The 14,327-nt window shown below is 41.9% G+C and overlaps 1 protein-coding gene across 3 annotated transcripts in view; it reads left to right on the top strand.

Annotated features, from left to right (window-relative positions):
* PDLIM5 (PDZ and LIM domain 5) overlaps window positions 1–14,327 on the top strand; it is a 130,150-nt gene that overhangs the window by 28,997 nt on the left and 86,826 nt on the right. For all 3 annotated transcript variants that reach the window (XM_083571147.1, XM_083571148.1, XM_083571149.1), the window contains one exon: window positions 9,637–9,788. In XM_083571147.1, the coding sequence (XP_083427273.1) occupies window positions 9,637–9,788 (152 nt within the window). The remainder of the gene's footprint in view (window positions 1–9,636; window positions 9,789–14,327) is intronic.

Genomic DNA, 14,327 nt, shown 5'->3' with positions numbered 1-14,327 from the left:
ATCAGATCAAGAAAGAAGGAAGCTTTCTTCATAATACAGCTGATGTTGAAACATTCCTTCCCAAACCTCCAGACAGCACTTATGGTTTTTATTGCTCTAACTTTCTTTTTCCTTTCCAAATACCCCAAATGGCCTTGGGTTTGTTTTGATATATTGCCTTTTTATAGAGAGGGTTTCACTGAAATGCAGCTAAGTTGTGAAACAGCTTCTCCAAACAGCCCCAAACTGTGAATGAGTATCAAGATGCCCCCCCAGACAATAGAATCTTAGAATTGTAGAGTAGAAAGGGATACCAAGGGTCATCTAGTCCAACCCTCTACAATGCAGGAATCTCAGCTAAAGCATCCATGACAGGTGGTCATCCAACCTCTGCTTAAAATCCTCCAAGGAAGGAGAGTCTACAACCTCCCAAGGGAGGCTGTTCCAGACCAATTTAGTCTGTATCCCTAGCAGCTGTTATGATTGCTGTTGACTTATTCTCAGTATGAAATAGGGAAGGTTTCATAGTGCCCAGGTTGGATTTTTACACACACGTGTGTGTGTGTGTGTGTGTGTGTGTATGTGTATTTCCATACACAGAAGTGGCTTGTGGAGCTATCCTTGGAATGGTCACAGTTTTGATCCTTCCCAAAAAGTACGTTTTTGTTTTAAAAGTAAAAATAAAATTCTCAAATAGAGACTGAAATAATATATTTAAGATACACATAATGCATATGGGGGAACAGAATGTTTGAATTGTCCCCAATCCTTTATTGTTATGCAGCAATAAAGACCTGGAATAAGTAGCACATCAAGTAGATGCCTAGGCTGAAACCTTTCTTTCTGAAAGCTGTTTCAAATTGGTTGTTGGTCCCAGAGCATGGTCTGTAGCTTCTCAGAGCTACAGTCTTGGTGAAGCTAAGCGGGTTTGGAGCTTCCTGATAGAGGACAGTCTGGGAATCCTGTGTGCTTTGGTTGAATGGAGGAAATAATATAAATGATTTTTGTATGTCTCTCCTGCCTATATTAAGTGGTGCAGTACCACCAGACTGTGCCAGATACCTCTTTGGAGCTATTATATAGAAACTAGCAGTATAGATTTTTTGGCATGCTTTCTGGAAGGCAAAGCAGTAGTGGGCTATGTGTTTTCCAAATCTTGATTATCCCAATGGTCCATAGCACTTCATGTCCTCTATTTGCAGGGAAGAATCGCTCTACTGTTAGCTCTGTTTAAATACTCGACACTTTATAAAGTAGTGTTGCTGTTGATTTAGGTACCCTTGGGAGAAAACGACAAGTCTGTAATTATCCACATACTTTCAATGCCAGTATTATGGGTGAAGTCTTCACGGCCAACTTCTTCCTCAGTACTCATTTGCAAACTAGGAATTAAAGACCAAATTTAAATCCAAAGCAAAATTACATAGATGGATTACAGAACAGTTGGATATAGTTAGTATGTGATAGAAAGGATGATGCAGCCAGCTATTTAAAAGATGTGAACCATCCCCATCTAAGAGCAAACTGCATGCAGCTGAGTGGCAATAGCACAGAGCCACAGAGAAACAAGAGCAAGGCATCACCATGCTTTGTGGGTTGAACCCTGAAGTACAGTATAAAGATAAAGGTAAAGGGACCCCTGACCATTAGGTCCAGTCATGACCGACTCTGGGTTTGCGGCGCTCATCTTGCTTTATTGGCCGAGGGAGCCGGTGTACAGCTTCCGGGACATGTGGCCAGCATGACTAAGCTGCTTCTGGCGAACCAGAGCAGTGCACGGAAACGCTGTTTACCTTCCCGCCGGAGCAGTACCTATTTATCTACTTGCACTTTGACGTGCTTTCAAACTGCTAGCTTGGCAGGAGCAGGGACCAAGCAACGGGAGCTCACCCCATCACGGGGATTTGAACCACTGACCTTCTGATCGGCAAGCCCTAGGCTCTGTGGTTTAACCCACAGCACCACCCGTGTCCTGAAGTACAGTATACAGAAGTAAAAAATCTTTTCTTAAAAAACAACAGAAGCGCACCTACCCCCCCAAAAAAAAACAGCCCAGTGAACACTGAGCATGATTAGTGGCCTGCAGGAGCCACAGAGTGTTGAGTGTCAACTGACAAAGGAAAAACTGAAGGCAGGGGAAGAAATAATGGCCCTGCTTAAGCTCAGTCTTTAAAGCATGACTGGCTGCAGCTCTGAGCAGAAGTACTCCTGTTATGGATTGAAAATACGCTGCAACAGGCTGTTGCAGGTCATACTTGTAATGTAACTGCTATTTAAATTGGCTGGTGGAAAACTGAAGCCAGAATTGTGTGAAAAGTCATACCTGTACTTTCGATAGAAAGCAACCAAGCAACTTTGCTGTGAGTATATTTCATTGTGTAGCACTATAATTGTAGCAGAGGTCTGCTTAATAAGCATGCTACAGGAAGCTAAAATTTCTTGGCCAGATCTTCTGACTACAAATTTATCATCTTGATGCAGCCAGGCAAGTAGAATGCATGAAGCGTATTCTGAAATCCTTATTACTGAGGGCTGACATACTGTGGCATGGTATGTGTCTAATGACATTTACAGTACCAGCAAATGTCATGTACATTTTCATGCTGGGCTTTCGGCTCAGGCAGGCTCTTGTGCAGCACTAAGTAAATGGCACCTTTGTGAAACATAAGCTGTTGAATACCAACAGCACTCAACTTTTGCAGCACCTTCCACTGGGGGAACCAAACATTTTCCCAACCAGTTTGCTCATTTGTGACTCATTTTGAGTTTTGAAATGAAAGTACCTTGCCATGAATCTGGAATTGCGTACAAGTTAAATTAAAAGAATGTGAAGGTATTGGAATCACCAAAAATATCATTCTGGTTGGATTAGTATTTGCCCAGAGTTGCTTGCACTTATTTTTTGTTTTCATAAACAAGTGAAGTTATTCTCTTTAGGTTCATATAATTAATAGGCAGGCTTTAATAATTCTCAGAGTTATATAGGAAAACTTGTTAGACTCTACCAGGGAACAAAGTCTTTTGGGTTAATGGAATGGCCCAAGGAACAGAACCCAAGCATACACATTATCCACTAAACTTCACATTTGACTCTAGCTGAGTCTTACATTGAAGGTAAAGGGACCCCTGACCATTAGGTCCAGTCGTGACCGACTCTGGGATTGTGGCGCTCATCTTGCTTTATTGGCTGAGGGAGCCGGCGTACAGCTTCCGGGTCATGTGGCCAGCATGACTAAACCACTTCTGGCGAACCAGAGCAGCGCATGGAAACACCGTTTTCCTTCCCACCAGAGGGGTACCTATTTATCTACTTGCACTTTGACGTGCTTTCGAACTGCTAGGTTGGCAGGAGCAGGGACCGAGCAATGGGAGCTCACCCCATCGCGGGGATTCGAACAGCCGACCTTCTGATCGGCAAGTCCTAGGCTCTGTGGTTTAACCCACAGCGCCACCCGCATCCCTTATAAGTCTTACATTAGACATGTGCTAAACTCTTAAGAGGGTCTCCAACCTGCACGATTGGAAATCTTGAGAGAAAAACGCTAGTCATTCCCAGGATCCTCCAGAAGGCACTTAGATTCTCCCAAAACAAATAAAACATAGGGAGCCTGATCCAAAAAACAAAACAGGCAGCCACTTCTAATCCCTGTAAATATAAAAATTAGATGGGGCAGAAGGCACTGGTGAGTGCTTGGGCTGTCTGAGGGTGCAATAGTGCTGATGGCTTCATACTGGGCTCTCTGACGTATAGTCAGTTGGCATTTCCTGCAACATAGACTCTCACCATCATGTACAGTTGACATCTCCCCCCTGCTTCTGTATACTAAAGGCACTTAGACTATACATGAAGGTAAGAAAAATGCTCCCAAGAAATATGAATTCCAAATAACAACCCATTGTTATATGGAGGGTAGTTTATGGGAAGAAAAATATGTGCAAGATCTTATTTTTTAGCACTAAGCACTTGCATTGACTATATATATATATATATATATATATATATATATATAATATACAAAATAATATGTTTGAGTGCAAAGTTTAGCAAACTTCACTCGAAATCAATTCCATGTTAATTAGCACTATCAACAAGAATGTAATCCTGCTTTCCATTTTGTCAAGATGAATTTTTGCTGTAACATTAGCCGAAGCCACATTTTAACATAGATAACTCCCAGTAGGCCACTTTGTCTTGCTTATCAGAGGGATATCAGCACATATTTTTTAAAGCCATGAACACTTTCTTTTTGGTCTTGTACAAATAGAGCATTTCAGCGCAAAGCTGAAAAAGATCTGCTGCTTTGCACACATTGATTAAGACAAAACTCTGGATAGTGTGAACTGGTTTAAGTCTAGTGGCTGGTGGAGGTGGCGAAGGAGTGGGTGAATTTAAGCATGAGAATATAAGGAGCTGGAGGAACATATACACTGATCTTAGTATGATTATAAAATCAGGAACATTGCGTCTGTACTGGCTTGAATAGGAAAATAATATTGCTGTAAGGAGGAAGGTGTGTGGCAACAACCGGTTTAGAAATAATGAATCTGGGACTCATGTCGAAACTGTTTGTAGAAAGGGAACCTTGCTTGTCCTTTGGGGAGGAGGAACCCAGAACATTGCAGTGCTATCAGGTTATAAGAGGATACAAGAGAAATAAAGAGGGGATCCCTATATATAGCAGTTGGCTGAGTGTGCAGTTTCTTCTATGAACCATTCCAAATCGGACATCTAGCATGCACTCTGCCAAAAAGCGACATGTGTTCACCAAAAAGAGCAAGCAGCGATAGCAACAAATCTTGAGTGCCATTTCATAGTCTTGCAGCTCAACCATACCACTGACTCTTGGATCTGCTGCAGAAATAGAAATTTTGTAGGACCGTAGTTATCTAACATGCTGTCAATAAATAACCTCTGACACTTTTTTTTAAAAAAAGTAGAAAAGCTTGGATTAATTGAAAGAGCCAGGAACAGTTGCCGCATGAAACAATGAGATTAATTTCCAATAAAATACAATGTTCAAAAACAGGCTATAGGGTTAAGGAAATGCTGATGGGGGAGATTAGGACAATAAATGTCCCCTCAGCATCTTCCTGACCATAGCAAGTACATCGGAGGTTGTTTCACAGTTATCTCTACCCTTCTTGAAGACACACAACTCTCCATCCAGACAGTCAAAGAGGCATTAACAGGGACAAATTCTAGCCAGATGAAAGATAGCTCAGTTGGTAGAGCATGAGACTTTTAATCTCACGGTCGTTGGTTCTAGCCCCACGTTGGGTGAAAGATTCCTACATTGCAGGGGGTTGAACTAGATGACGCTTGTGGCCCCTTCTAACTCTACAATTCTATGATTCTGGCTCTTATGGAAGCTTTGTTCCCCTAGTTTATGAAGGTGACCTGGAAACGACAACTAATCCAGAATGCGGCAGCTAGACTGGTGACTGGGGGTGGCCGCTGAGACCACATAACACCGGTCTTGAAAGACCCACATAGGCTCCCAGTACGTTTCAGAGCACAATTCAAAGTGTTGATGCTGATCTTTAAAGCCCTAAATGGCCTCAGCCCAATATACCTGAAGGAGCATCTCCACCCCCATTGTTCTGCCCGGATGCTGAGGTCCAGCGCTGAGTGCCTTCTGGCAGTTCCCTCACTGCGAGAAGCAAAGCTACAGGGAACCAGGGAGAGGGCCTTCTCAGTAGTGGCGCCTGCCCTGTGGAACGCCCTCCCATCAGATGTCAAGGAAATAAACAACTATCTGACTTTTAGAAGACATCTGAAGGCAGCCCTGTATTGGGAAGTTTTAAATGTGTGACAGTTTAATGTATTTTTAATCTGTGTTGGAAACAGCCCAGAGTAGCGGGGAAATCCTGCCAGATGGGCGGGGTACAAATAATAAATTATTATTCTATTACTATATCTGTTTTGCCTTTCCTGCCCTCCAGAACTGGAAGCCGAGCTAGCTTAACTTGCTGTTGCACTTGCAACAATTAAAGAATATAGCCTCATGGAAACAGGACGGGCGACACAGAGAAAAAAGAGTGGCATGGGTCAGCTTCCTGCAAGCATCCCCGAAAGCTGAAAGGGCTTTTTTTTCTAGAGTCCAAGCCTAGACCTGGGAGTCATTGCATGACAGAAGATATGGGTGGGGAGATTCCTGCGAATAGAGCTGATTAAGTGTTATGACACAGGATAAAAGCAAAGGCATAGCGACAACTCCACCCTTCTGCTGTATTATGAGAGAGGTGCCATTGGAAAGTTTCTCAGGAAATAGAAGAGGAGTACCTGATGTGATTAATGCAGGGTGTGTTTGCTGGTTGTAAGGCTGCAATGCACTTGTATGAACTGGCTCATTCCCACATAACATTAGTGTGATGGTGCTGCCTCTGTGGGCACTAATGGATATGGATGGAGCAGTGCATGGGGTTAAAGGCATTTAGATGTGACCATCAATATGTGGAATGGCCATGTTCAGGTTTCTTGCACAAATCAGTTGTTTGTTTGTTTGTTTGTTTGTTTCATTTATGAAACTCCCAAAACTCTACAAGGAAAACATGCGCAGAATAATTGCACACATAAAAACTACTAAAGTGATTGCATGAAGGAATATGTGTGCACACATACTGGTATATGTATGTATATATGTGTATGTGTGTATGCATGTTGAAACAATACACATATTAAATCAATTCAAATTCAATACTATTACCAACTGGGATAAAAATTATCTACTTAGAGGGTTTGTTGAAAGAGGAACAACTTCAATTGGTGCCTGAAAGACAATACAGGAAGTGTCTGTATGATATACAAGGGAAGTGTGTTCCTCTTTTGCGCTGTGGGGGCATTTCTACTTGCTCGCAGTATCTTAAACTCTTAAAGAAGTTTGTTCATGTGTGCACAAAAATGCAGTCATAAAATAATTAAGAGAAACGGCATTTATTCGCAAGGCTATATAGAAGAAATCAAATGACAGAGATTAACATTTTCATTTAGCATTGCTCTATTGAAAGGAATTGGCAAGAGCAGAAACCCAAAAGTGAGACTGATTTATCATTTGTGAGTTGAGTTATGGTTAATAGCTGGAAGTAATGGTTGGAAATGCGAGCAATGGAAATTTCTCCCCTCCAAGACCGAATGCTCTTTATGTGAATGGGGCAGGGGTAATTAATTTATCAACAGTGAGGTCTATGTAGCAGTACAGCAGTGCAATAAATTATTAGAGAAAGGTATGGAAGGCCCATGCCGTGAGACACTTGAAACTAGGCAGAACAGAAGCATATGCGAACATACAGAAGGGAATAATCCTACATTGGCAGGCTGAATGGAAAGGATAACTTGCTCTTTCCATCTTTATATTCTTTTAAGATTTTATTCATGTTCCCAGTGGCGGTGCTATTCATTCACTTGCTGCTGAATAATTGCTGAACTATTTACATTCTCTTCAAGTAAGAGATGCTGATTTTGCCCTTGCCGGTTAATTTGATCTAAATTTTAAAATGTTAAATAGCTCAGTTAAAGGGCATGTATTTAGACTTAATTCTGAGGTTCTCTCTGGTTGTTGCTGCCTAGTAATACCAATATATACCTTAAAATGAATTTTGATCAAAATAAAAGGGTAAAAAGGGTTGTATGTTGTTGCTCAGCAAAACAGTGGAATAAGGAGGGGACAATTTTTGGTGAATCCCCCCCCCCCCGCACAGTCCCCACACCCCCTAAATCTGCTGCAGAGGAGGTTTTTGGGGGGCGGTTAATGCAGAGCAGATGGGGGGGGGAGGAGAATGCAGGGGGCTTGCATAGGGGAAGGAAAATCACTGAGAATTAGGTCTCATCCTATTTTGCTGACAGAAGCCTTACTGCACAACATCAATTGATAGCATTTGCAATGATCTACTAAAATTTGTTTCCTTGCAGTCAGATTCTTGAAGCATATTTTTACTGCAAGATCTGCATTTTTAAATGTGATCTGTAACTATTGAGCTCTACAGAGCATGCCCTCCTGGTTGCTCCATTGCCTTCACCTGTACATCTTGAGGTGGTCACCGAGAAGGACTTCTCTTCTGTTTGTTCAGCCTTTAGCATCCCCACCCTCACAAGGCGCCAACCATAACAACATTTCGGTGTCTGTTAAAAGAGGTGTTTTTTAAATTGAGCATTTGCTGATTTGTATCAATCAGCTTTTAGTAGTACAGGTGTTACAGAAAACAAAATTGGGCGTGAATCCTAAGATAAGTTAACTTGAAGTAGGTCACTGGAAGAAAAGTTTCCTATACGCTGTTTCCAATACCATCCTACATTTTTTAAGAGACTCCCAATTTTTCAAAGAAACTTTTTGGTGGACAAAGGTGGCTACAGAGGTGGATGAGAAACTTTCCTTCCACGAACTTCTTCCATATTAACATTTCTTAAACTCCTACGTTGTTAGACATAATGAGTTTTTGGGCCTATTTTAGGTATCTCCCACTTGTATTCTCAGAAAGCATCTTTCCCCATGTCTGATGTAATATAATAGAGTATGAAGGCTGCTGCCTGGAATATTGTTTGGGCTTCCATTTACATAATCAGTGCAGAGATAATGCATGGCTACACCCATACTTTGTGCTGATGATGGCGGCAGCTTTGATCGAGTTTCTGGATCCACTTATCTCACTTTCAGTTTTGTATGTCATTTTGTAGTGCTACTTCTTCATTTATAACTCACGAATAACCTTGTCACGTTGAATGAAAAAGGATCCACAGTTCTAGATGCAATATGCTCACAACATGAGAGTGACCTCTCTAAAGAGATACAAGAAGTTTCTGGCTTTCACTACTGGTTTCAGTGAAGGTGATTGACCTGCCCTGGGCAAGTGCAGGCATGTTTCCTAATTGGTCCAGGGAGTTGGGTGTGTATTCACAAGGCCCTCTCTAATCTGTACTCCGCTGACAGCTTTATGGATGGATTCCCAATTTCGTGTGGATTGGTGATGCAGATTTCCCTAGATCTGCTTGCTAACAACTCTAGGTCCATAGTACTAAAGTTGCACTTGGAGGCGTGGTCCTCAAGATGAGGAGGGGGTTTGCTTTTGAATCACATAGTCCTACCAGCACATTGCTGCCACGAGAGAACCTATGCTGAGTACTACCTCAACACAGTATAGCAACACAATATAGTTGTAGAGCTTGAGATTCTTGATCTCAGGGTAGCAGGTATGAGTTCCACATTGGGCAAAAATTTCCTGCATTGCAGAGTGTTGGACTAGACAACCTTCACAGTCCATTCCAACTCTATAATTCTATGACTTGTTAGTGTTCTGTACTGATCATTGTATGGTTGTAGCACAGCATGACCCAATTATTTACTGACATACTGGAAGCTAATTTGTGTAAAGCTTAAGTGAACATTGCCAGTGGTCAAATAATCAAATAATCCTTTCCCTCCATCAATTACTGTTTGGGCTGGACTTTAAAGTATGGACTGAATGCTCTTTTCTAGAGGCCACCATGCCCTGCTGGGATCGTGTGACTTGATCCTTACAATGAATTCTTGAACGTTTGTAACATTTGGTTTTTGAATGACCACTTAGAAACTTCACAAGTCTGATTAACTCTTGGGGTAATGCTCTTGGGTGGTAATTTTTTAAAAAACTAATACTTATATCTTTGCATTTGTTACCTTGCAGTTGAGTGATGGAGGCAAAGCGGCTAATGCAAACGTGGGAATAGGTGACGTTGTTCTCAGTATCGATGGGATAAGTGCCGATGGCATGACTCACCTGGAAGCACAAAACAAGATCAAGACCTGTTCAGGCAAACTGACTATGAATCTGCAAAGGTAAAAGCTTTTTTTAAAAAAATGTAATAACTCATACTTCTAAGGAAAACCCACACATTGTTCTTTTTGTATGTTGGAATGCATGTATATCAACCTTTGCCTGGTAGCACCCTTTGATGTTTTGCGATGTAATGGAGTTATGTAGCTTGAAGGGGCATCATTAATTTATTATTATTATTTTACTAAAATGGTTGGGTGTATTTGTATGACCCAAACCTGTCGGATCACCCTGTAGAGAAATATCTCCTGAGCTTTTAGCTTGCTAATACAGAGCTAAAATTTCACCTAACTTAGTGATATTTGTAACCTCTCCTCCTTATACTTCCTTTGAAACCTTGTATCTTGTCTTTGTTTTTATGTCCTAAAGGCAATGAACTAGTATACTCTGAACCTATAGAGAATGAACTATCATTACCCCCCCCCCACCACAAAATCTAAATCTGCTTCTGTGTCCAAGTATGAGACCTGACAAAAACATTTGATTGCATTAAAGGTAAAGGTACCCCTGCCCGTACGGGCCAGTCGTGTCCGACTCTAGGGTTGTGCGCTCATCTCACTTAAGAGGCCGGGAGCCAGCGCTGTCCGAAGACACTTCCGGGTCACGTGGCCAGCGTGACGAAGCTGCTCTGGCGAGCCGGCACCAGCGCAGCACACGGAAACACTGTTTACCTTCCCGCTATAAAGCGGTACCTATTTATCTACTTGCACTTAGGGGTGCTTTCAAACTGCTAGGTGGGCAGAAGCTGGGACAGAAAGACGGGAGCTCACCCCGCCGTGGGGCTTCGAACCGCCGACCATACGATCGGCAAGTCCTAGGCACTGAGGTTTTACCCACAGCGCCACCCGCGTCCCTTGATTGCATTACCTATTGCTTATAAGTGTCAGTGTCCTCTGTGTGTGTTTCCATCCAGTGATTTGGTTTAGGCAGGAGTGATAGTGGTGATAGAAAACCAGAGTTTTAACTTGGAGCTCAGCCTAGGACCAGCACTCAGTAAGGAAGCTTCAGCCTTGGAATATTTACAGTACCTAAAAAATAGAAACCTGAGAGCATCACCCCTCTTCACCACTGAGTTCACTATAGCTTATCCTGCACACCTGGAAATTAGATTTTAGAGTGCATCATTCAGGCAGGGTTTATATTACAGTAATATAGCATCCGGTACTTGTCCATGCAAACAGTTTATTTGTTCTGCAGGAGAGAGCATCCTGCAGAAATGGACCTTGAATGTGGTGGGACCTTCCTTTATGTATCAGACAACCACTATCTCTGTTATCTTTTAGGTGCTTGTTGAGCCTTTGTAACCAGCTGGGATAGCCATCTTCACTGAGAAGCCTTGTGGCTTCTCAGTGAAGATGGCTATCCCAGCTGGTTATCTGTTTTGGATTTGAAATTGATATTATACAAGTTGAATTATTGCTGCTTTTTATGTTATTTTGCTTTTGTTTTTATATGTGCATATGTTTTTGCATATGACAGATTTGCAAGAATGATTTCCTCATCAGAGTTTGGGGGTGGGGAAGGAAGTGTGTGGAGCAGTAATAGGGCAATATGGGGAGTGGAATGTGGCAGCAATCCTGGTTTTTAGCCTTTATTTGGTACCTAAATTGGAAGATCCTTGGAGCTTTCCACTGAGTTATTCCGATAGTGAATGAATTAGTGTTTCAGCTTCCATACAGGATATGAGTCACTAGTGTCTGCTACCTGACAGCTGGAGGCAAAGTCAGCTTATCACAGGATTAGGCGAGCAAAGATCAAATAAATTGTCCTTTGGTACCAGACTTGGTATCTTAGCATTGTTTAAGGGGGAATGCTGTCTTGTGGGTTTGTGCCAGTTTCCAGTCCCATATTCTCCATCTGTTTCTAATCCTCTTTGGATCCCGGAAACATTAGACAGCGTTGTCTCAGTACCAGTGCCTATCACATATTTTCCTACTGTCATGGTTAGTAGCAGAAGCAACAAAAGTTTTGTGGCACCTCAAATTTTACTATGGTGCAAGGTTTTGAATGCTGGAACCCTCTTAATCAGATGAGTGAATTGCTGTTCTTTGTCAGGAAGTTCATGTTACTGGCAACACTGCTTTGTGAATGGTCATTGTAATTCTTTTATATTCATTCAAGCCTGAATTGTCACAGTCTTCTTCATTTCATTTCCCTCTTTCCTCCACTTATTGTACATATATTTATGTACACCCATGTGCATATAAATCTGTCAGTTTACGATTACACTTTTTGCATCTTATGACATATCCTGTAGTCCATGAAAGCCTACAATATAACAATTTTTTCAGTCCTTAGGGTGCCATAAGACTAATATATTTGCTGTAATAAACTAACCCCTGGAAATGGTTTGTAGAAAGGATACTTAGGGTTGCAGGATATGCTGTAGCCAGATAGACGCCATGGGGCACTACATTTGGCCGCCATTTCTGCTGTATAGCAAGAGCTGTGGAAGTCTGTAGCTCCCTTCATGTTATGAATGAGACATCATGTGCTGAGGAGAAGCTTGCCCTTGCCCTGACCTTGTCACTGAACCAATGTCCCAATGTTGACACCATGCATGTAGATGTCCCCAAATAGGAAGCCTTTAGGTGTAAAGCTCTAGGTAAACTGGGGCCCTGCATGATGCATCTCTATGCATGTAGGTTTCTGCTCTTGGTTTCAGCAATGACTTTTGGGGCTCCAGACTTTGAAAGCAGGGCTGCGCACACAGCATCGTTTCCTCTTTATCATGTGTAAAGGTAAAGGGACCCCTGACCGTTAAGTCCAGTCATGGACGACTCTGGAGTTGTGGCGCTTGTCTCACTTTACTGGCCAAGGGAGCCTGCGTTTTGTCCGCAGACAGCTTCCGGGTCATGTGGCCAGCATGACTAAGCCGCTTCTGGCAAACCAGAGCAGCGCGTGGAAACCCTGTTTACCTTCCCGCTGGAGTGGTACCTATTTATCTACTTGCACCTTGACATGCTTTCGAACTGCTAGATTGGCAGGAGCAGGGACTGAACAACGGGAGCTAACCCCGTCAAGGGGATTCGAACCGCCGACCTTCTGATCAACAAGCCCTAGGCTCTGTGGTTTAGACCACAGTGCCACCCACATCATGTGTAGACCCCTTTAATAAGCATACAGTTTCAAGGCAGCTTTTGTTATGCTGTTACTAGAAAACAGGTAAATGACTGCAGAGTATGCCAGAGATTTCGGTTTATGCCGAAATAACAGCAGACAGCACTTTCATCAAAGGAGTGAATTGGTGTGAACATTCCTAAACTGCTCCCTCTGTCAGATATATTCCAGCAGTTGCCTGTTAAAATGCACAAGTTCCATCCTCTTTCTTTTTAACACTTTGAACTATTAGAATGGTACTCTAAGAGTGAAGGGGGATGTTGACAATGTTTTCAGCAGCTGCTGCAGCTACTAGTACTATCTTTATTAGCATCAAGAGTGTACCATGTTTTGAACAGAACACAGCAATGACATATTCCCAGTCCAGAAACCTTGCTCACATCAGGTTGATAAGATAAGAGTGGAACTGAAAAATCAGGGATGCAATGAAGTAGGAAACTGGCGCAGGTAGTGTTCTTGTGAACGCTTTCTGCTAAATAATTTGCTTTGTTTATGGTTTAGTTTGTTCTCGTCATCAGGCACATGAAATCTATTTAAGGTTGTGAGCATGTCTATAACCGTCTTTCACAGCACCCTAACTTCCCCAATGGCTTTGTAGGATTATTATTATTATTATTATTTTGCTCCCTGGTATTTGTTTTTTTTTTCTTTTTCAGTTGAAGTACAGACTTGTTTCCCATGAGAACGGATGGAAACCAGATGCAATTTTTTGGACAGACTTCAACTCCAAGTCATTTAACACACACTTGGATAAATTATTTTATAAGCTACTGAAAATAAATGTATTAAACGGTACATCTATTTCTAGTTGAGTTGAATGGGGATGATACTTTTCTTCTGGAGAGACCAGTAATAGAAAGTAAATAGAGCACTGCAGTTATATAAGTCACTCCACACACCCCATTCCATGCACCCATCTCTTTCTTGTACGTAATGTGAAACAGAATGCCAATTGAAAGCTTCTTTTAAAAAACAAACATTTTGGTACTGGAGAAATTTCAGCAAAAGGGTTATGCAGACCCACCAACCACAGTTCAAACTATTTCTCTCCCCAACTCCCTCTGAAAATTTGGTTGTCTTTATAAACAAAAAAGCGCATCAGGGTTCCATTACACTAATTTGTGTGGAATGTACTTGGCATCTTTTGTTTTAGCGTTAATTTGGAGAAGAGCCTATAGGGGAGCTTCTCACCATAGTGATCCTTCTCATATTTCCTACAGCAACCCTCCTCATGTTTTTCCCCTTTCCTTACAAACCATAGTCTCTACATTAAGCACAATTATGTGCATACAATCCTAAGTACCTGGTTATTCCAGTCTTCATCAATCATTTCTTCTGTGTAAACTGTATTGTATGCCTGCTCCGCTAAAAATATTAATCTAAACTGTGCACAGGGTGGGGACAAACATGTATGTATTTGG

Source organism: Podarcis filfolensis (genome assembly GCF_964270895.1).
Source record: "Podarcis filfolensis genome assembly, chromosome: 9".
NCBI classification, from domain to species: domain Eukaryota; kingdom Metazoa; phylum Chordata; class Lepidosauria; order Squamata; family Lacertidae; genus Podarcis; species Podarcis filfolensis.
The sequence above is the reverse complement of the archived record's forward strand: the minus strand, read 5'-3'. Positions and strand labels throughout refer to the sequence as shown.